Consider the following 21,720-nt stretch of genomic DNA (forward strand, 5'->3'; position numbering starts at 1 on the left):
AAATACAAGAATTATGGTGACGATTAAAACATTTTTGCGTGCCAATGGGACATTCAAAGACAATGAGACTTGACGGAGGAGCGTTTGTTAAACAACCAAAAAAAGAAAAACAAGAAAAACATTTTATTGGCCAGCGTTGAGGTCCACGTAGCAATCGGACCAGATACAAAAAACAAAGGAAATGCTACAAAGAACACACGTTCATCTACACAAAAACTCCTTTAAAAATACCAATAGTAGCCATTAAAGATCATATATGCGACGGTGGTGAAACAAACAGGATTGCTAGCTTGCCTGCGACAGCGTGCTGTGATTCCACGAGGGCGCCTTACCAAAACAAAATACAAAACAAACGAAAAAAAACAACAACCCAGAAACAGGAAATAGAGGTAGCAGGAGGCTAAGAGGCTAAAGGTTCTACAAGAGAAGCCAGAGGAAGGTTCTAGAAGAGGTAGCCAGCCAGGAGGAGCTAGAGGAGGTAGCAGAGATGCTAACAGTACTAGCTGTTCAGTCACTTTGAGTGTGGACCGCGCCGAACTCATTTATGCTCTTATTACATTTCAAAAAGAATAAAGTTCATATTAGTGTGTGAGCTAAGTGGCCAGGTATAAGCGCGCACACAGTATGAACATGAAGGTTTACAAAGTTTGTCCAACACGGTCGACCAATCAAAGCACAGGAGGGTGAATGACGGAGGCGCGGCTAGCGAGGTAGGCAGCGTTAGGAAGCAGAGGAGGAGGCGGCGGGTTTAGGCGTTAGCGCAAGACGTCACAGTTGCACCGACAAAGGCAGCCGGTGTGTGTGTGTGTGTGCGTGCGTGTGCACGTTTCAGCTCCAGTCTGAACCTCAGTTTTGTGTGCGTGTGTGTGTTTTGGGAAGGGGCCGAGCGCAGCTATTTGATTCTGTCATCTTTGTTTTGCTTAACAGGCGCAGAAAAGTAGGAGAGGCTCACAATGGTCAAAACATTCACAAACATTCAGTGTTAAGTCAGACACAGTCGCACAACCACACACAGGTAGGCAAGAACGCCCACATGCACAAGACCTCGACATTCACATTTTCAGTTCAAGTTCGACACACGCACTAACGCACACAGTGTCTGACTGGCGCGCGCGCGTGCGCACACACACACACACACAAGCGCACACACATTCAGTGTAAATTTGATGCGAGGTAGACACTCGCCAGGTTGGAGGTGGTTACTTTGTACAGTGTTTGTCTACAGCCCAACTCAGCAGAAACAGTGTATATAACGTGTGTGTGTGTGTTGTCATCGCCACTGAACAGAGCCCTGAGCATATGTGTGTGTGTGTGTGTATTCCAAGATGTTTGTCAAGTGGTGGTATTGATGAGTAGCAAAGGCCAGTAAAAGAGGCTGCAAGTGTGTGTGGATCCTGTGTGTAGGGGTTGGGGTTTTAGTTGTCTGCTGCACGGCCACCAGAGGGTGCTGGAGGGCCAACAGGGAGTGGGGGCACAACATCAGGTTGTGCAGGCGCTGGTCCTGGGTCTGGGGGTGAAAGAAATGCATGTCAGTTAAAGTTGATAATGTGAAGGGTGACACATTGAGTTCAGAGGGACACGTGGTATAACAACATGACATCATGGCAGTGGACATGTCGCATTGGCAACATGACTTGATGACGTTGCGTGACAGGTGCACACGTAATATGTTGTATGATGCAAGTTGAATGCTAACACATGACAGTGGATGTGTTGTGTGAGAACATGTGCCATGATCAGGAATGTCCATCGTCACGTCCAGTTATCTCTTGACTGGGGACATGTCAAAAAAGGGGGGCATACAGGTCATGTCACATGAGCGAGTATACTACGCACACATGCCATTGGGAGCTCCTGGGTGGCGCGGGGGCATCATGGAAGGAATCCCACCAGGTGGGGGTCCGGCGGCGGGGGGTCCGGCCATCATGCGTCCAGGCAGGGGCTGGCCCGGGCCCATAGGAGCTGCTTGAAAAAGAAAAAAAAAAAGGCTCACATGTGACACTTGAAGGTGTCCGCAGGTGTGACTCTAGGTCAGCCTCACCTGTTTGACCTGGGTGGTGGGGCGCCATGGGGTGGTGGCCCATCGGTGGGTAACCGGGGTGCATGGCGGCACCTGGCAGGGGTCCTCCGTGGTGAGGCGGTGGGGCTCCTTGGTGGGGAGGTGGGCCGCCGGGATGCATGCCCGGCGGTCCTGCGTGGGGGCCGGGTCCGGGGGCGTGGCCCTGGCTCTGAGCCTGGGCGGCGGCTACCGCCGCTGCCTGCTGCTCCATCTGCTGGCGAGCCTTCATCTCGGCGTACTTGAGCTGCTCCATGTGGAACGCCTGACGCTCAGTCAACAGCTGCTGACGCTGTAGCTCCAACTAAAACGCCGCCACCACCATGTGACAACACACATTATTTGTGAGATAGAACCTAAACTGAATTGTACAAATGTTGTTGACGTGCTAACATTTTGACTGACACCTGCCACGAAACAAGAACACATGAGGCAAGTGAAACATCTCATTTGGTGACTGGAGTGCATCGCTTGAGGTTGTGGATTTGGTCCAGCAGCTCAGGAGCAAATGTAAACAAGTCCTTATAAAGAGCTTTTTAGTCCTCTATCAACTCTGGAGAACATCAAGACAGGAATGCAGCCGCACACACAAGCACGTGGGCACGCATGCACACAGATGAGCTAGGGCTAAGTGATCATTTAAAATGAATATGTATCGGTATACGTCAATGGTAACAGATGCACTGCAAGAGTATTAGTTCATTACTCTTACGCTGTAAGACAACTAGTTTTTGGCGGTATTTCGTTGATGCGGAATGCCACGGTGTCTAAAAATAGCTCAGGTGTCACTTTCAACATCATAAACAAATGCAGGGCACGGGGACCTAGGATGCATATACATTCAATTAGTCAGGTGACAGGCCATAGGACAAGGGGCGCATTTGGAAATTCACTCTGAAGCTTGTGCACAGAGCGGCAGAGTGAATTTCCAAACGTGCTTCAAGATGGCCGTGACTCCAGCGTATTCACCACCTACCACCGTCCCCAAAATGCAACTAACTGCTATTTGGCATCTTTTTTTTCCCCCTCGGTTGTTAGTTCAAAGGCACAACAAGCTCACATGGAAGAAGACAAACCCGCGCGCAGAATGAGGTTAAAGGCGTTTGTGATCAGTGAGACTTACAGCCTCCTTTTCGCGGTCCATGATAGTTTCGAGCTCCTCAAAGTGCCTCAGCTTGATCTCCAACTTCTTCATCTGAGTCTCCACCAGCAGAGCCACCAGTGACTTGATCTTCCTCTCCTCCACGGCCGCCAGGTGCTGACAAGCACACCACATTCAAAATATTTTCAACACTGAAGGGAACAGCGCTGCTCATAATTTATGATCCGATGGGTCACCTTGGCCTTGGTGGCAGCAGAGGCGAGGGCGGCGGCCGCCGCTGTGGCGATGTTTCCTTCGCCCATGTCATGTTCCGGCTTTTTCCTCTTCTCCTCCCCTTCCTCTGTGCCGACTTTATCGTCCTTGTCCTTTTCCTCCTGTTCAGAGGAGGACGTCTCCATGGACTCCTCTTCATCTTTGTCTGGCAGGAGGGAAGATGACATGCCACATGACTGAACGTGTCGCAACACCGGCAATGTGACATAACAGAGGACCAGTCACATGACATCTTCAACTATGTCTGGCAGGAAGGGAGCCTGGAAGTCATTCACCGTTTTCCATCTCGATGCTTTTTCCTCCTGCAGTGGACCAGACAGGTCTAGTGCAGCAAGTTTAATGTGAAAAGAAGCTGAACTACCAGCAGGCGTGGACTTGGCTTCATGCCCATCTTCGCTCTCGTCCTCTCTCTCGGACACCTCCCCGGACTCCTTCTTCACCTTCTCAGGAGCCTCCATCTTCTCGCTTCTCTCGGCGGATTCGCTGCTCTTCTCCGCCTCGTCCTTGGACTCAGCCTGGTGGAGAAAGACAGGCATTTTACACAGTATAAAACATGCACGCGTACTTTTTGAACAAGCATAAGTGACTTGACTGATGTCAAACGAGGTAAACAGTGTGACGATGCAGTGCGATTCTATTTTCAGTGAAATCATTTAAAGTGTGAGTGTGGCTTTCATTGGACACGGTTCACATTGACTCGCTTTGCTCGTCTGCCATTTTATTTCTACACACCAAGAGAGGATGTCAATAGATCGGCTATGTCATGTCGTCACCTTATCCCCCTGCTGGGAGTCTGTGTCCGTCTCAGTCTTGTCACCATCTGTGGCCTCTGCAAGTGATGGGGGGAAAAAAAGGAAGGCATTACATTGCAATAATATTCACGTGTTCACATAAAAATAAAAAAAACAACAACAAAAAAAAAACCTACTATATTTACAAAAACGTTGTGGATGAGAAAAAAAAAGATGGATGTTTTCAATATAACTAATATACATTGCCTTGCTGGAATTAACAGTTTTCTGAATTTAAAAACTCCTGCACTGTAGTTTTTGAAAAAGAGTGAGCAGTACGGTGGTCGAGGTCCAGGGTGTGTGGAGTTTTGTATGTTCTCCCCGTGCCTGTGTGGCTTTTCTCCGGGTACTCCAGTTTCCTCCCACATTCCAAAAACATGCATGGCAGGTCAATGGAGCACTGCAAATTGTCCCTCGGTGTGATTGTGAGCGTGAATGGTCGTTCGTCTATGTGTGCCCTGCGATTGGCTGGCAACCAATTCAGGGTGTCCCCGCCTACTGCCCAAAAACAGCTGGGATAGGCTCCAGCACACCCGGGACCGTGAGGATAAGCGGATTAGAACGTGGATGGTTGGAGTTGTATCCTCGTGAAAAAAAAAGTTGTATACATGTCGTATACTTCCCAAGAAATGCGGACAGGTAACAAAAGTTGGATTGTTCTCTGGGCAAAAAAATAAACCAATAATCATAATTCCATATTTTTTTAAAGAAAATGGTTGTATATTTTGGAGAAAAAACATCCACATTTTTCTGAAAAAGTGTGATCTGAAAAAGATATTGATTTGTAGAAAAATAAAGTTGCAATGTTTGTGAATGTCATCTGCCTCCGAGAAAAAAGTTGTTTGAGAAAAGGCTATGCATTGTTGTGTTAGAGAAAAGATTATATATCGCAATTGTAAGAAAAGTTGTACATCATCTAGTGAAAAGCAGTATATATATTATATTTTCACATTAGCTTTGTATTACCTGAAAAAAATAAAAATAAAATTAAAAACCAGCAGCATATTTTGTTAGATGATTTAAAGTGTTTCTTGCGTACGCGTGAAGAGGGCGTAAACATGGACGAGGTACATTGATTCCATGTGACCTTTAATCGGGAACAACATGATTACGGCGGAGTGAAAAACATCTAAAGTGAGATTTAATCAAGAATAACATATGACCATGATGATGAAGATGATGGCAGTGGGGGGAAAAACATGATGTGCAATGACCCATTTTCCTGCAGAAACACACCCATCTGCTCTGTGGTTTTAATCCACTGGTGAACGTAGCAAATGTGAACACACACACACACACACACACACACACACACACACACACACACACACACACACACACACACACAACGCTCTGCTACAATCTGCAGCCCTCTAGTGGCTGCACATATGAAAATAGGAGCTCCAGATTTGGTCTACTACTTCAATCGAATTGCTTCAGGGTTTATCACGTGCCAATAATTTAAACAGTTGGCATCGTTGATTAAAATTCTTCAATGATTATTAACAATCCCCAAAATTATTCCAGCCCAAAACATACATTTAAGTTGATTCATTTGCTTATTGCCTGCTCGTCCGACTTCCTGTGTGCATTCTCGCGACCAATGAGAGATGGTATCTTGCGTAAAAGAAAATTCAATTTGGCTGCTGCTGTTCAAAACTGCGAATGTGTAAAAATCGCATGGGTTTTCTATAACTTAACATGCTTTTGCATTCAGAATACATCTTGGTGCCATGCTCTCGGTAGGTGGGCAAACAATCCGATCTGTAACCCAGCTCATGGAGAATTCATATTACAGTATTATGAAGAGTCTTGTCACAGAGTATTCGTTTGTGCAATGTTTCCTAAAATGTGATTTTTTCCCCTAAAATATGTTAATTACAGATATACTGTAAATAAAAGACTGGAATGCTATTTTATTAATAAAATACACTTGCATAATAAAACAGATTTACTTTTTTACCCATCAACAAATGATTTGTCCATTTTTACAATCAAAATCACCCGTGAGCACAAAAGAATTATTTTAACAATCATCTTGATAAGGATAGCCAAGAGCAGTTTGGTCACGATAATTGTGATACGAAATGTTCATTGCGTTTTCTGCTAAGTGTGACCCACCTGTTTTCTCTGGCTCCTCGGGGGCGGTGCCAGCAATGCCACTGCTCTCCAGTCCGAAGGCGGGGTCCACCTTGCCAGTGTTCCTGGCCGCCTCTTGCACCTTCTTCACATGAGCCTCCACCAGCTCGGCAGGAACTTCCTCACGCACGCGGGAAAACTCCTCTGCACAAACCACACGGGACGCTTCCGAATCAGTCCGCTGACATACACGAGAGATGTATTTTCTTGTCGGTGTACATTGTCGTTACCGAGCGCGGCCCTGGCGGCGGCAGACGCCACCCTCGGGTCCACCACGGAGGCCAGGAAGGCGACGGTGCTCATGACGGGGTTTCCGGACTGGCTGAAGGGGATGGGCTGATAGGCCAGTGGGCCCAGCGACGACTCCGAACTCTCCAAGTAGGGGTCCTCGATGGGTAGGCGCAGGAAGTGCAAGATGCACTCATCTTGTGTGCGTGAACCCACATGCTCCGACACTTTATTCCAGTCATCTTTGTACATCTCCAGAGCCTGCCAGGGGCATTCATTTTTTAAATAAATAAATATAATAAAGATTCTGTGTTTAGGGATGCTTGTAAAGAAATATTTAAAATGTAAACGGTGAGGAACTGACCTCGAGCAGGAGCAAAGTTTCCTGCTCGGTCCACTCCCGAGAGGACGCCACTGATTTACCCTGAAAGCAGCAAAACATAATAAACAACAGTATTTCATTACTTTGCTTTGAAAATATCTTTTAACTCTGTATATGCTTTTAAATGTTGTACTTTTAATTTTGTGATGCACATTGCGTTACCTTGTGAATGAAACACGATGTAAATAAAGCTGCCTTACCTTAATTGTTCATGTGGCTACAATATATGCGATGACTGTATTTATCCGTGGATAATCATGTCACATTTTTTCTAAACTATATGATTGCACCAAAAATGTACAGTAATGTGATTAACATTACAACAGAAAGAATCAAAGTTTCTGAAGAAAGTACCGCCAATCTGCAGAATGGCAGATTTCAGATCACAGACTTCAGGAACACTTTGTGGAGATTCAGGCTCATGTGTCACTTTCATTACCTTGAGGGAATTTACATGTTTGCGGATTAGCGTTACAGACCTTTGAGTTCCTCTTGTACTGGTCGGTGCGGAGGCCAAAGTTCTGGAGGTCAATGGCTTTATCTTTCATCTTGTCAGAGAAGTTGGCCATCTGCTGCGGCGGTGGAATCTGCAACATTAAAGCATACGTACGCAGAAAGTCACGCCGTTGCCTCTCGCCGCCTCCACCCGCTTCTCGCTCCACTACACGCTTACCGGCGGAGGTCTGTGGTTCAGGGGCATGAGGCCAGAGGGCGTGTCGGCCAGGACGGTGAAGTGGGGGGTGGGTGGGGGTCCCATGGGCAAAGGTCTACTGTCTGAGTCCACCTGGTAGTTCACCAAGCCCCACTGCTCCAAGAAAGCATGAGCCCTGCATAAGATATGACACTTCGGCATTTACTAACAAATATTAGGGATGCAAATGCAAATTGATGAGAATAGAAGTTTTATAATGAAATAAAATAAGACCTGATTATTGTAAAAGTCCTTATAAAGGCCTTTTTTTTAAAAAAAAAAGAAAAAAGTACTGCTCTGGCCACATCACAACTCTTGTACATTTGCCTCACCTCATAATGGCACACACGTCACCCGTCAGGTTCCTGCGACAAGAGGTGGAGGTGAGGTACTCTTGGGGGTTGAGGCGGTAAGTGTCGATCATGAAGTTGCGGTAAGCCAGGTATCTGTTTGGGAATGTAGGGGAAAAAAAAAAAAAAAACGAGCAGACACTGTCATCATAATGTCATAGCTTGTTTAATAAGGGGGAAAAAATGCAAGCAATTTTTTTTAAGCGTATACTTGACAACTTTTCCACAACTCAGTGATTCTCAAAAGTTTGGTAAGTGGGGCTCCCTCTGATGGTATGTGAAAGAATCACTAAATTAAATATTCAAATTGTGCATGACTTCTGGATCATCTTGCAGCGTGGATTGTTTTTTAATTAATTGTTTTTTTTTCTGCCTATCCATAATCCCAATTGCTTAACACGGTAAATTATAGATTTTCAATAGCGTTCAGGTCTATTTAACAGTACAATAGATTTCCATTTTTTAAAAGATGTTTATTTTCAAAAATATATATTTTTTCCTTTGGAAAAAAAATTCTCCCAAAATATGAATTCTTACAAAAAATACACGACTTCATTCTCACACCAATAATACTTGAAAAGGAACAAAGAATCTAACTTTATACTTCATTCTCCCTAAAAACATGACTTAAGGAAATAAGCATGCATTGTTGTCTGAATTTTGCTGCATGTTTCAATGCTCACATTTCTGGAGTTTTGGACTTGTTCTTCCCATTGAAGAACTCCGGTAGGGCTCTCCTCTCGATCTCGTGGATGCTGAAAGGAGAGGAGAGAACCGCCTGACGCTTGAAGAACAGTCCAAGGTTTGCGAGGCCTGCGGGGGTCGCCGACTCACCAGTTGTAGTCGAACCAGGCACTGTAGCTGGGGATGATGATGTGGTGCGTCTGCTCCGTCACATTGTCCTCACCGGCGTCCATAAGGCGGCTCATATCTGCTTTGTTCTGGTCCTCGTCGTCCTGTACGCAAAGTGATCATTTAGATCATGAAAACGACGATATTTTAATAGCATTTGCATAAATAAACCGTTACCTTCCCGCCGGACAGCACAGAGTCATCCTCCATGTCATCTCCAGAGAGAAAGCAGCACAAACAACGTTAGATATTTTTTGTGTGTTTTAGGAAATAATGCCTTGCTGTCACATACCAATGTCTGCACCGTTGTCCCCTTTAAGAGGCGTGCTCTCTGCATCTTTCTTTGAATGGGCTGTGTGGACACAAGACAGCACGGTGTGTCAAGAACGCAATCACGCAGCGCAATTTAAAAAAAAAACAACAAAAAAAAACACCCCCACTCCATTTTGGAACGTGCCATTCTTAGAAATGCTTCCCTCCTCGATGCTCGCACCAGTAGACGAGTCGTCCAGGTCCTTGGTGATGTCATCCTCCGTGTCATCCTCTTCGCCGCGGTGTCCTCGACGCTTCCAGTAATGTCCCTGGCTCCTAAAATAGGAAGTAGATGTCAGTATCTTAGATGACTTGTTGATGGCTGCCGTCACAGACATCTGATTGAGGCGCGGTTGCTATGTTGAATGTCAAGTCATGCAAGTCAATGGAGCAAACTTCATAAAGCAAAAATTGTAATGCCGCTCATTCAAACACATAATAAAATACTTGAGAAACTGATAGGCACCAAAAACAACAAAGCTTTTATTCTGGTCATTAGAAATGTTTGCGAAAAAAAAACAACACAGAAGTAATATTTTTTAAAAGGCTTCAAAAATCTGTGAAATGTATTCCGTTACATCATGAATATACAGGGCCGGTTCTAGTAGGGCCACCATAACGTGGCGCATGATGGCCAAACCGTCAAAGCAGGACGAAACAATTTTATGCCAAGGCACCAGTGTAGAAGATACATATGATAGCCAAATACATTTACACGACACTGACAGTCTCACAGTCTTAATCTCATGAGATCTGGCTTTGAGTAGAAAATGGTTGCGACATCAGAGATAAACGAATGGGGTACTTTCCACACTCAACAGCAGGGCCGTTTGCATGCGACTCCACACCCAAACTGGATTTATTTATTTTCGATGCCTATGGCTGACATGGCGCATACAACGCAGTGTGTCGCTTACTTACTTCTTTCCACCTTTCTTCCGGGACTCGGCGGGGGTGCTGGGCGGCGAGGGCGAGCGCCTCCTCTTCTTGCTGGCCGAATTGGCCTTGCGCTCCTTGCGATCGGGCGTACGGGAAGACGACTGATCAGACAAACGCCCGTGCGGCGCGGAGGGAGCGAGGGATGGAGGATGAGATAAAAGAGTGGCAGAATGAGAGAATGGAACGTTCGCACACATGGGGAGGTGCAACAGGAGGGGAGGAGGTAGGAGAGGGGGATGCAGTGGCGTGGACCCATGAGCAGAGTTCCTGGCTACTCTCACGCCTTTTTTGACAATTCATATAATCGTGATTCATTAATAAATCAAATACAAACTGGCTAAAAGGTTTTTAATGTTTGTTTTTTCTTATTTACTATAAATTATATTATTTGGTAAATGGATTACAAAAAATGGGAAAATAATAAAATATGTTTATTATAATTTAGTCCAAAAATAAATGTTGCACATGAAGCAAAATATGTATATATATAAATATATAACACTATGCAATACAAATAATTACATTTTATTCATTTAATTTACAGCGAAATTATGCCAGTCGCCAATTATTTCATGAAAGAAAAAACATGTTTAATTTATGTAGTATTTTTATTTTTGGTTGTTTGTGATGTTATTTTTGTATAACATTATTTACAACATAGCAATTTATCATTTTTATTAATACAAAATATATAATGAATAAAAGTTAATACAATTATCAAAATAGTACAATATTGATTCGTTTCAATTTTACATGCATAACTAATGTAATTGTAATTCATCAATTATTCAGTAAATGTTCAATGTAAAAATTGTGAATGACCCAATTTTACCCCAAAAAATGCAAAATTAGTACCGCAATTCAGGCCTTTAAACATCATTGCTATTTCTAGACTGTGTCCATTCATATAAACATTGACTCTACCCTCACAAATTCTTATTCTTCTGAATTTTAAGTGCCTGAGCACAATCAAGAACTGTCCATCAACATGAACAGAAAGCCCGAGGTGCTTTGGAAGAAGAGAAAAGGTGTGAGGAAGGATGACGACAGACAATCCAGACAGACAGACAGACAGGGCAGCTTCATGCAAGACGACATTTCACAAGCGTCCCATACAAGGAATAACCACCAAACAATAAGTGAAGTGTGACATTTCCGTAACATTTACCTCCTCCTCCTTCAGGAAGATCTTCTGGCGGAAGGTGACGGGCTTCTTGTTGTCGTCCACCTCATAGTCTTCCTCATTCATCCACTCGTTGAATGCGTCCATGTCCAGGACCCACCTGGCATGTACCTGAGGTTGAGGGCATATTTGCATTCTCATTCTTATGGCACTCGTGCGGTCCAACATTGACCTCTGTTCACGCCACACTTTTTAGAATTTTGTGACATTTTCGTAATGAACGCTTCAGATTGCAAGTCAAAACGTTTACTAAGTCAACAACTAATTGAAGTGGATAAACTGTTGCTCATAATAATTCATGGATCATTTGTCTGTATCGTACTGTAAACCACATTACTTTTGGGTAAACCTCAAACTTCACATTTGACCACCCCCAGTTCACGTTTGTTACCTCGCAGAGAAAATCTGTTGTGCTGCAGTTTAGATTTTTTTTTTGGTGCAGGTATTTTGTCAAACCTCTTTTTTCTGCATGTTATTATACAGTGCAATACTGATTTGAGTTGGCAGAGAAACTGTATCTGATGTGCATTGTAATTTCTTCAAAACATTTTGTCATTCACGCTCACCTTCCACGGTCGATCGGCACTTGGTGGCTCCTCCACGTCGCCGTCCACTTCGCCGGCTGCCATCCAGGTGTCGTAGCTGACGAGAATGGACTTTTTAGAGTCTGAACTTATGGATATTTGTGAGATTCCACAAGTCGTCGTTCATGCTCACCTGTCTGGATAGAGTCCCCAGTGGACCAGAACCTGCTTATCTTTCCTCATGACGGGACGCAGCCATTCCTCTGGAATACACCGTTTCAAAATAAAGGATGTAGGAAAAAAACAACAACAACAAAGACAGCTGGAGGACAGCTAACCTTCATCGTGCTGCGACGGAGATGGGAAAATTAGGTGTGTAGCCTTAGACTTGTCCTCAGTTATGGAACCCTCCAAGAAGAAGAGGATAAAAGTTATAGAAGGGGCAAAAGGCGACAGTGTGGATGCGATGTGGCCACATGATGCTCACCTGGTGCCTCTTAATGGCATCTTTGAGCTTACTGGCTTGCTTGGCTTCCATATCAGGAGATAAGTAGACGGTGGGTCGGGTCAGGCAGTTGTTCTGGAAGAACACGGTCAAATGAGAATGCCATTAAAAAAACACAATGGCTTAATTTTGTTTTGTGACAATTACAACTTAGGACTGGGCAAATAAACGCTACCCCTTACACACACACACAGACACACACACAGCTCAGATTTTAATTTTACTGGTTTTGTTTCCAGCAAAATAAAACATTTGCTGCTTGCAAGAACATACCTTCAGAGAAAAGTTACTTCCATGGACTTAATGACTGCTCATGCAATGTATAAATGGGCAATGTGTCTTCAGCAAAGTTCTGCATGATCGACTCTTCTATTACCTTTCACTGGGTTTCAATTATCATCCAGCCGTATCACAAGGACATACCTGCACCAAGTTTTTCTCTACATTCAAGAACATCTCCACATTCCTGTCCATACGGGAAGGGTTCTGAAGGTCAAAGCGTCGCCTGCCGATAGCAGTGGAGAACATATGTGAAAGGTGGATGTGCACCTTACTGACATCCTGAGTGAAAATTTTAAACCATGAACTCACCATCCCTGCTCGCTCTTGAACTTGTAGACGGAGCCCAGGATGTGGCAGAGAGCACCTCCCGCTTTCATGTCCAGGAAGCACTTGGCCTTGGGGGAAGAAAATGAACATTGAGGAGACCAGGAGCAGCCTCATGGACAGTCAAGATGGAGGTAAGAGGTGGTACCGGCAGCTTGGTGAGAGCAGGATTGTTGACTTTGCGTCCAAACGAATCCTCCTGAAATTGAAGCAGCTGCACCACCAGGCCAGCCAGAGACTTGCTGGAGGGCGAGTCATTCTGGACGTACTAACAACACACACACACACATTTTATATTAAAAGCAAAATACCTACCCCCAGGGAATACCTGAAAAACTGAAATATATAGAGACACTTTTTGTTTTGTTCAAAGCACCCCCTGTTCCCCCGAAAACTAAAGCATGACTGACACGCAGTGCGACGCGTTATTTCGCGTTTGGATACAAATTGTCATTCCAACTCGACAATCAAAAATAATAATTCAAAACAAAATCATGCATGAATTGAGACTTTTTGCGTAATCTGTATTAATTGTTGCTTTCACAATTAATGGTTATTTGACAATGTCAAATGTGAGGCGTTAGCAGACAGTTTGGCGCTTTACACTTTAATTTATACGGTGTAAATGATGCGAGTTTAAGAACATTAAACAGAGCGGGCTAGCGGGTTAGCTTTACAATTTATGACAATTGTTCGATAAAATGTGCATCAATAAAAGCCACGCTTGGTGTGAGCTATGTTAAGCAGCAATACATAGACCGCTGGTATTGGCTGCTTCCAACAAACAGCAAATACAAGCCCTTTAACCCACAAAATTGATGTTTTTTGAATAAGGTCGCATCGGTCTTCCATTGTCAGCGCGCCACGGGCCTTCATTGGAATCAATGGGGTAAAATGCTAAGCTAAACTAGCTCACCTTCTTGTAGTGCTTGCCGATCCACAGACGAACCGTCTCCAGTTGGGATATGGTCTCGGAACACTCCCAGAATTTGGCGGACGGGCCGCCGTCTTTCTTGCGCCCCACCGCGGTTCCGCCGCCGCCGACGGGGCCGGTGGTCGGCCCGCTAGCCGTGGTCGCCGCCGTCGCCATTATGTGTGTTTTTGTTCGCTGCGTTTCTTTCTCCTCCGTCGCCCTGATCCGAGCAACCGCTCCGCCGTTACTGCGCAGGCGCAGTGTTTACTTTTCAAATTCTCGCGAGTTGCGAGACTTGTTGCATTGTGGGAAATGTAGTTATTTATAATAAACTAGCGAACTCGATAGATGAATAGATAGATACTAGCATTCGAGCATTGAAAGTAAAAGAATTGATCATCATTCGATACCAAGTGCAGTCCACATCCTATCTGGGATACAATTCAATTCAATTTTAAAGAGGTATTTTTGTTGGAACCAATCAGACTGAACACCTGAGATGTTGAACCAATGGAAAATTGGTTTGGAAACAAAATACAAATTACTCATTTAACATTTGCTTGACTGCCAAGAGAATTAAAAAGAGTATGTTTATATTGATCTAAGTACACAATTCTACAAGTTCTTTCATTTTGCATCATAACTTTATACACCCAAACATTAAGACATCTTAGCATTTTGACACAGAGAGATTCAAGTTTTGAAGAGTGTTAGCCAAGTTTCAACCAAGCAATGCATCAGTGGAAGGTTTCAGGGGAAACAACATTCTAGAATCGTCTGTTAGTAACAATATTACAAAGTGGAGCCATTTCATCAGAAAAAACAAATCTTATATTTGATCGTCTACTTTTTCATCACATGAAAAATAAGAATCCATTTAACTATTATTGGCGGTCAACATTTTTCACAAAGCATCTTCATTTGCTTGTTACTGTATGATCCTGTTGAACTGTCATGACCGAAAACACAAGAAAAAAAAATGACAAGGGATAACATCACTTTCTGATCTTACAAGCTAACTTCAGAATATTTACAAACTATATTAAAGGGGACATATTACGGACAATTGATTACATAATGTACCTATGCAAATATTTGGGTGTTGGCAGTGTCTCCCCAGCAATCGAGACTAAAATGAATCAACCAAGAAAATCTTTTATCTCAATGCATCACGAAATGTGACCGAGAGAGTCAGTTAGCCAATGGCTTGCCCACGAGGCAAAAACAAGTTCCAAAAGAACCACACTGAGGCAGTGGCAGAAGCACCACCATATCAAAGCAGACCTGCAGTGCTCGCACATATTAGCGTTAGCCAACACATGTTACCAATACCAGCGCAACGTTGAGCTGTGTTGTTGACATGAAGTTACGCGTACTTGGCCAGGATTTGTGCCAAGCCCCGACATCAACCGACAAGTGAAATGCTGCGGCCCTAATGAAATGTAATCACTACGAGCAGCACTTTAAAAGCTTCTTGGGACACCTGGGGAATCTTTTCAATTGTGAAAAATCATCCGTAATATGTCTCCTTTGAGTGGAAAGGTGATTGTTTATTTCCTGAGTGTCTGGCCTCAGTAGTACAAAGAGAGGAAGTCATGCCAGCTATTGGAGACGAGAGCGCCTCCTAAAGTGTAAAAATGTTTGACCTTTCATGGGGCACACAAAGCACAGAAAAACAAAACAAAATCATTCGGCTGCTGCGGTGCCCAAGCCGAGTTTCTCCGTCTCCGCGGGATCCTTCTGGTCAGGTTCTGCCGTTGGGATGCCATTAGTAGACTGCGCCTGGTCCCCTTTGGGAAAGGGAAGCCCGTGCTTCCTCCAAAACAGGAAAAGGTCGGCCATGAACGCAAATGTGGCCAGGAAGCCAAATGCCTGCCAGAGGAAACATTCCAAAACATCAAAGAAAGAAGTAGTGAAGGAAACAATAGAGGAAAAAAAGATGGGCAGCGAAATAAGGCGGTAGGGAAGGACATGGGTAGGAATTACAGAAAAGGAGCTATGGAAAGAAGGAAGTCAACACAGAAGTTAGGGATAAAAGAACACAGTATGGAAATAAATCAGGCGGTTCGGAAGGAAAGACCGATGGAGGGAGTGACAGAAGGTGTTAGGATACGAAATAAGGAAGGAGCGAAGGCACACAGAAGGTAAGGCATGAAATAAAGATATGGTGAAGGACAGGAGATGGGTGGGGAGGACACAAGAATGTGAATGAAGAAAGAAGGAAGTAGGAAAGGATAGGAGTAGGTAGGGGAAGAAATAATGCAGGTAGTGAATGAAGGTCGTAGGGAAGGACACAAGTTGGAAATAGGGAAAGACAAAGAGAGGTAGGGAAGGCAACATCAAAGTTAGGTATGAAAAAAAAATCTGGAATTACCAGGAAGGAAGGAAGGAAACAAGGTGCAGAGTGAAAGAATATGTTAGGGAACAAAATGTGGAAGGAGGGAAACAAACCAAGAGGCATATCATGAAAGAAGAAAGAGCATAAAGAAAGAAGGAATTAGGCTAGGGAAGAATAGAAGAAAGTAACAAAGGAAACACTATCAAGCGAGGAGTATCGTGAGTTAATCAATAAAGGAAGGAGAGGATGCAAATAGGAAATATGAAGGAAGGAAATGGGATGGTGGGGGAGGTTGGGAAGGACACAAAAAGGTGGCTAAAGAAAGAAGGAATTCAGGAAGAAAAGACAGTGAAAACGAAATGGGGAAGAAAACAAGGTGGGGAGTGGAAGATGGAAATGGGGAAGAGGCCGAGGAGATGCGGAAGAAAAGGTAAGTCAATCAAGAAAGAAGCAGGGAAGGCCACAACAACGTAAGTTAAGACAAGGATGCACTGAATGAAACATGTCAATGGCAAAGGAAAGGTTGGGAGGGGACGGGGGGGGTGAAAGAAGAAATAGGGAAGGAAAGACGTGTTTCCGCACCGCAGCACTTTTCTCCAGAGTAGTGCCGCCGTTGATGGCAGCAAACAGGATGGAGGCGATGAGGAATAATAAGGCGATCACCATCGTGTACACAAAGTCCTGCAGCACAACAACAATCACCATTGCAGTATTAATCATGAATATACAGTACATGCTGTTCGTGTTATATATTTATGTACCAAATATTTGCAATATACTTTTGAGTACTAATCCAAAGCAGATATTTGAAATAAACAGGTAAGCGAGAAAGTACAACACGTTTTTGTATCCTATGCGCAAAATGCAAGCAAAGGCAGGGAATAAATAAAACATGGCAAGAATATAATAAGCAACATTAGGAAGTTGCCAACTCAGCATTTTTGTTTGTTTTCCTTGAAGACTTCTTGTCCTGACGGGGACGCCCCTCGTTGTGGTCACGTGATGTTTGAATGGGTTGTGACATCAACGGCACAACATTTGACAGCGTTGTCACATTTGTGCCATTGATAAAACTTTGTCATTTCCTCATTGGGGGGGGGTTGAGAAAAAAAAAAAGAACTTTATAGAATCTGGAGTGACATCTTTGGATGGGAAATGTATGATTTAGATCACTATTTCGGTTTACAGGGGGACCTTAATTTACAAGTTTAACCCTTTTATGCGCCCTGTACCGAGATAACATGATGAGCTGTCCCTCAAAGAGTTCATTTGCTTCAAACAACAAAGAGTATGCAGAAAAGTGGTTAAGATTGAATGACTGTCTGTCTCTTATGTGTTGTATTATTTTGTTATTATGACTTGAAGATGGCGCCGTGAGAGTGGCTGCCTTTACAGCAGCTCCTATACTTTTTGAGCTTCTACTTTCTTCCTTTCATAACTTTGCTGCCGTAAATTGGGAATTTCTCCATAGTGAGACGAATGAAGGTTTTCTTATTCTTATTATTTGTTCCGTGACCAAGATCGTAACTTCATTTGCGCTTTTTGTTCCAATTTTGTTCGGTTGCGTGCCGCGAGACTTTTTATGAGAAGGCGAGAAGGAAATCGCTTCTCCATTTCAATGTTCCAATAACGATGACGTGGAGCTTACCAGGCTGGGCCAGCAGGTGATTCCCACCCGGCGGTGCAGCTTAGTGTAGAGGAGGATGAGGAGCAGGACGGTGAAGAGGAATGACGTGCAGCTGACAAACTCAAAGAACTCCAGAACTGTGCAGTTGATGCAGACGGAGACCATCTCCTCCAGGATAAACGCCACCAGTGACAGCAGCTGGCAAAGTAAGGGGCAAAGGAAGGTTCTCATCGCAAGGGAATGGTCCTTGCTCAATGTAGGTTTGTAGACCTCAGAAAAGGTCAAATATGTGCTTTGGCTGAGCAGGAAAAGTCCTTGACGTACTAACATGAAGACAACTTTCATAATTCTGACTGAATAGATCCTTTGGAGCGGTTTCCTGCATTCCACGTTAAATGTTGCGATAAATCAATGGTGATGGGCTAACGGAGGTTTGTGCTAACGGAGATGAGCCAATGGAGGTTTTAAGATAAGATAAGATAAGATATCCTTTATTAGTCCCACACTGGGGAAATTTACAGGAATGATGGTTTTAAGCTAACGCGATGGGCTAACGGAGGTTTGTGCTAACGGCGATGTGCTAACGGCAGCGCTTTCACTTCCCGCTGGGCACTTCCTGTCAAGAGGCCGCAGGAGGAAGGGCGAATCTTGGCCAAGGCCACTGAAACCACACTTCAATGTTTTCTGTCAGCTTGTCCTACCAATTTGTCATTTGTCCGGATGACACTCAAACGTCGATAGGTCCTCGCGCACTGCCGTCAACCATGCAGAATTCCTTGCGCATTATACTGAACCATTTAGAATTCCTCACGCAAGATACCAAACCTTGTAAAAGTCCTCAAGTAAAAGAGACCCACCTTGTCGTCTCCACACGTTACACTGAGCCGTCTACTAATCGGGAGAGCCGACTCACCACTTCCAAGAGCTTGATGACGAAGCGCGCTTTTTCCAGACATTGTGACGGCACCAGGCAACAGGCAACGTTCGGGTTTGACACCACCGTCGAGGAATAAACTTCTTCTGCGGCCATGATGAGGCTGAGAGGCATGACACACACACACACACACACACACACACACACACACACACACACACACACACACACACACACACACACACACACACACACACACACACACACACACACACACACACACACACGCGCACACACGCGCGCCACCATCACAAAATACAACAAAAATGATTTTTAATTAAAATATGGTGGTCGACTGGTTAGCACACCGGCCTGACAGTGGAGAGGTAGGGTTCGTTTCCTCCAATGTGTGGAGTTTGCATATTTTCCCCATATCTGTGTGGGTTTTCTCCGGGTACTCCGGTTTCCTCCCACATTCACCCAAAACATGCATGGTAGGTGAATGAAATACTCGATATTGTCTCTACGTGTGATTGTGAGCAAGAATGGTTCATTCGTCTAAGTGTGCCCTGTGATTGGCCGGCGACCAATTCAAGGACTACACCACCTGCTGCCCGAAGACAGCTGGGATAGGCTCCAGCACGCCCACAACTCTTGTGAGGCAAAGCGGATTAGAAAATGGATGGATGGGCAGATGGATAACTGAAATATATGCTGGAACAGCTCATGCCTTGAAATTTGGATTATGAGTGCAATCGCGGAAAATAACAGAATTTTTTTTGGTACTATATGCATTGAATAAAAACAACTACATAGTGTATATGAAGTCAATCTTTGTAAATATCTGTACAACATGCACAAAACCAGCACAAATATTTGTAATATTATGCATTAAATCAATGCATGTGTTGTGCGAACACCTACATCAGAATTTGGGAAAGTTAATATTTTTTCACAAGTCTACGATTGGTCAGACAGCATGTGTGGTTGTCATCTAAAAAGAAAAAAAAATCAATGACCAATCTACAGTGATGAAAAATGGCTTGCTGGCTTTGATGATTCCAAATTGATGACTAACCAAACATGACTCTTTGGGGGTCTCCTGAAAAGTGATCATTTTGGAGGTACGAAGATTCTGCCAATGATATGCACAAAAATCAAAGCAAATATTTGTAATGGCTGTGTGCACTGTGATTGGCTGGCAACGGATTGGGTGCACCCCGCCTACTCCCGAAAGACGGCTTGGGAGGGTAAAGTGATTCAGGTAATGGATGGATGAATGCCTTAAATCAATGCAAATTGTAATACATGCAATAAATCAGCGCAAATACAAATAAACATTTTAGCAAATACTTGTATCGCATTCACACAAAAAAATTTGCAAACGCAAAGAATAATTTGAGAAAATCTGACATCCTAGAAGGTGTAACCTTGACTTGGTCTGTAAGCGAGGTAGAAGAACACAGACACACCAAATGACGTGACACAGGCGCACTCCCATTTAAAGCAGCGGTGAAAATACAGTACTTTAAATACTTGCATGACAGTACATTAAAATGTTACTGTCTTTCCATAACTTCCTTTAAAAAATGGTTTCTAGACATAGATCATTTCAACATTAGGGTATTTATTGTTGTAATTTCCTTCATAAAAGAAACCACACATCATTTTACTCTGATATACTGTGATTTTTATTTTTTTGCAAACATTTTCTTTCCTCGTGATAATATTGTAACATTCGAGTCCTTACGTCACCCTAAGTCATTAAATGACTCAACGAGTGACTTGATTTTCTTGAACACATAACGAAAGTGTGACTGTTCTAACGGCTAGTTGTGGTACAAAAAGTTTTTTTTACCCGGATAAAGTTAAACAAAATGACACACAGGGAAGATTGTCTTTCTTCGGCGGAAGTGGATCTCATAGCAATAGTCAAACTGAAACAATTAAATCCCTTTTCGTTTGAAAGGAGGCGATTCTTCACATAATTCTAATTAAAAACAAAACAAAAACAGTACTGCTACTACTATACTACTTAATACAATCGATATTTCAAAGTTCACTAACTTCACCAGAAGCGGTAAAACTAAAGCTACTACTACTTAAAAACTTGACTGACAAAGTTTTGACTGAACGGATTTCGTTCTGATCAATGTTTGTCATTAGACTACGAATCGATAGTTCACTTTGCTTAGCATTTGAAAAACATGCGTTTGTTTTGGAGGAATGATGCCGAGTTCACTTAAGGACCAAAAACGTTTCAAGTGTGGTGTGTTGGTGAAAATTAAGATAAAAAGAAACGGAAAATTAACTTAATGAGCGGAAGTCTTATTGCAGTCTGACTGGGACGAAGCTGAAAGAGAAGGTAAACAAGGGAGTGTGTGCCAAGTTGTCCAATTGCTCAAACCGATTATTAAACTCGTCACACACAAAAAGCGATGGTGATGACGGACTACTGACTTAATTCTGATCAAAATACCTCTTTAGATTACCAATCACTTCAATAAATGTGAAGTAAATCCATAGATCAGCACACCGAACACACTTTCGGCCAAATAAACGTTGAGACAAAAACAACATTGCAAACTTGCAGTACAGTACAATAATTCTTAACGCAGTGTGGCACAAGATTTCCGTCTCGGCCACTTGACTTGTTCGCACGTTGGATCAAATAAACCTGTTCAACGTATGCGCAAGAGTAATTTTGTTCAAGATTTCATTTTAGTCAATGACTTTAACTCACCGTTCTGGTTTCCCGGTGCGGAACAACAAGCAGTCGTGCAATTTTCCACTCCAAAAAAGTGACGGAAGTGAACTTCCGCGTCGCCTTTTTCACTTTGACCAACAAGTGGAAATGGCGGAACTCAAAACACAATTTATGCATTGTCCGGTATAGACGTTACACACAATTGATACCGAAGATAGAAGATCACGAATATTAGTTAGGTATCGACTGCGCTCAAAAGTTATCAAGTCAAGTACAACTTTATTATCAAATATGCATTATCGATACCAATTGTGGTGTAATCCAGTAC

The 21,720-nt window shown here is 43.5% G+C and overlaps 2 protein-coding genes across 4 annotated transcripts; both read right to left on the minus strand.

Annotated features, from left to right (window-relative positions):
* Positions 1 to 108: 108 nt before the first annotated feature.
* On the minus strand, positions 109 to 14,094 carry smarcc1a (SWI/SNF related BAF chromatin remodeling complex subunit C1a). 3 transcript variants are annotated; one of them, XM_086114660.1, is made up of 28 exons: positions 13,850 to 14,094; positions 13,082 to 13,201; positions 12,919 to 13,004; positions 12,751 to 12,832; positions 12,310 to 12,402; positions 12,161 to 12,230; positions 12,016 to 12,085; positions 11,865 to 11,940; positions 11,284 to 11,409; positions 10,098 to 10,216; positions 9,358 to 9,452; positions 9,157 to 9,216; positions 9,042 to 9,079; positions 8,847 to 8,968; positions 8,696 to 8,767; positions 7,995 to 8,108; positions 7,645 to 7,798; positions 7,451 to 7,558; positions 6,954 to 7,013; positions 6,592 to 6,850; positions 6,344 to 6,505; positions 4,205 to 4,260; positions 3,793 to 3,946; positions 3,395 to 3,576; positions 3,180 to 3,314; positions 2,042 to 2,360; positions 1,837 to 1,965; positions 109 to 1,507 (listed from the first exon to the last, which is right to left on the minus strand). In XM_086114660.1, exons 1-28 carry the CDS (start codon positions 14,021 to 14,023, stop codon positions 1,416 to 1,418), a joined length of 3,327 nt encoding a protein of 1,108 aa, XP_085970786.1. In that variant the 5' UTR covers positions 14,024 to 14,094; the 3' UTR covers positions 109 to 1,415. The 3 variants fall into 3 exon arrangements, with proteins under 3 accessions (XP_085970786.1, XP_085970784.1, XP_085970783.1); XM_086114658.1 differs by having other exon boundaries at positions 1,837 to 1,962; positions 9,322 to 9,452; XM_086114657.1 differs by having other exon boundaries at positions 9,322 to 9,452.
* A 374-nt stretch (positions 14,095 to 14,468) lies between these two features.
* Positions 14,469 to 21,695, minus strand: cmtm6 (CKLF-like MARVEL transmembrane domain containing 6). Its single transcript, XM_086114137.1, has 5 exons — positions 21,429 to 21,695; positions 18,725 to 18,848; positions 17,833 to 18,009; positions 16,767 to 16,865; positions 14,469 to 15,718 (listed from the first exon to the last, which is right to left on the minus strand). The coding sequence occupies exons 2-5, from the start codon at positions 18,839 to 18,841 to the stop codon at positions 15,533 to 15,535; spliced, it is 579 nt and encodes a 192-aa protein (XP_085970263.1). The 5' UTR covers positions 18,842 to 18,848; positions 21,429 to 21,695; the 3' UTR covers positions 14,469 to 15,532.
* Between the last annotated feature and the right edge of the window lie 25 nt (positions 21,696 to 21,720).

This window comes from Hippocampus guttulatus, chromosome 6 (assembly GCF_054856545.1).
Source record: "Hippocampus guttulatus isolate MCC_2025c chromosome 6, RoL_Hgut_1.0, whole genome shotgun sequence".
In the NCBI taxonomy this organism is placed as follows: Eukaryota; Metazoa; Chordata; class Actinopteri; order Syngnathiformes; family Syngnathidae; genus Hippocampus; species Hippocampus guttulatus.

Excerpts from the sequence above, each read along its gene's own strand:
- smarcc1a (XM_086114657.1), bottom strand. The coding sequence starts at position 14,023 with ATGGCGACGGCGGCGACCACGGCTAGCGGGCCGACCACCGGCCCCGTC. Across the intron at positions 12,833-12,918 it reads TTCAAGAGCGAGCAGGGATG|GCGACGCTTTGACCTTCAGA; the intron begins GTGAGTTCATGG and ends TGCTATCGGCAG. Across the intron at positions 11,410-11,864 it reads GTGCCGATCGACCGTGGAAG|GTACATGCCAGGTGGGTCCT; the intron begins GTGAGCGTGAAT and ends CCTCAACCTCAG.
- cmtm6 (XM_086114137.1), bottom strand. The coding sequence starts at position 18,841 with ATGGCCGCAGAAGAAGTTTATTCCTCGACGGTGGTGTCAAACCCGAAC. Across the intron at positions 18,010-18,724 it reads TCATCAAGCTCTTGGAAGTG|CTGCTGTCACTGGTGGCGTT; the intron begins GTGAGTCGGCTC and ends TTACTTTGCCAG. Across the intron at positions 15,719-16,766 it reads CTCTGGAGAAAAGTGCTGCG|GCATTTGGCTTCCTGGCCAC; the intron begins GTGCGGAAACAC and ends TTCCTCTGGCAG.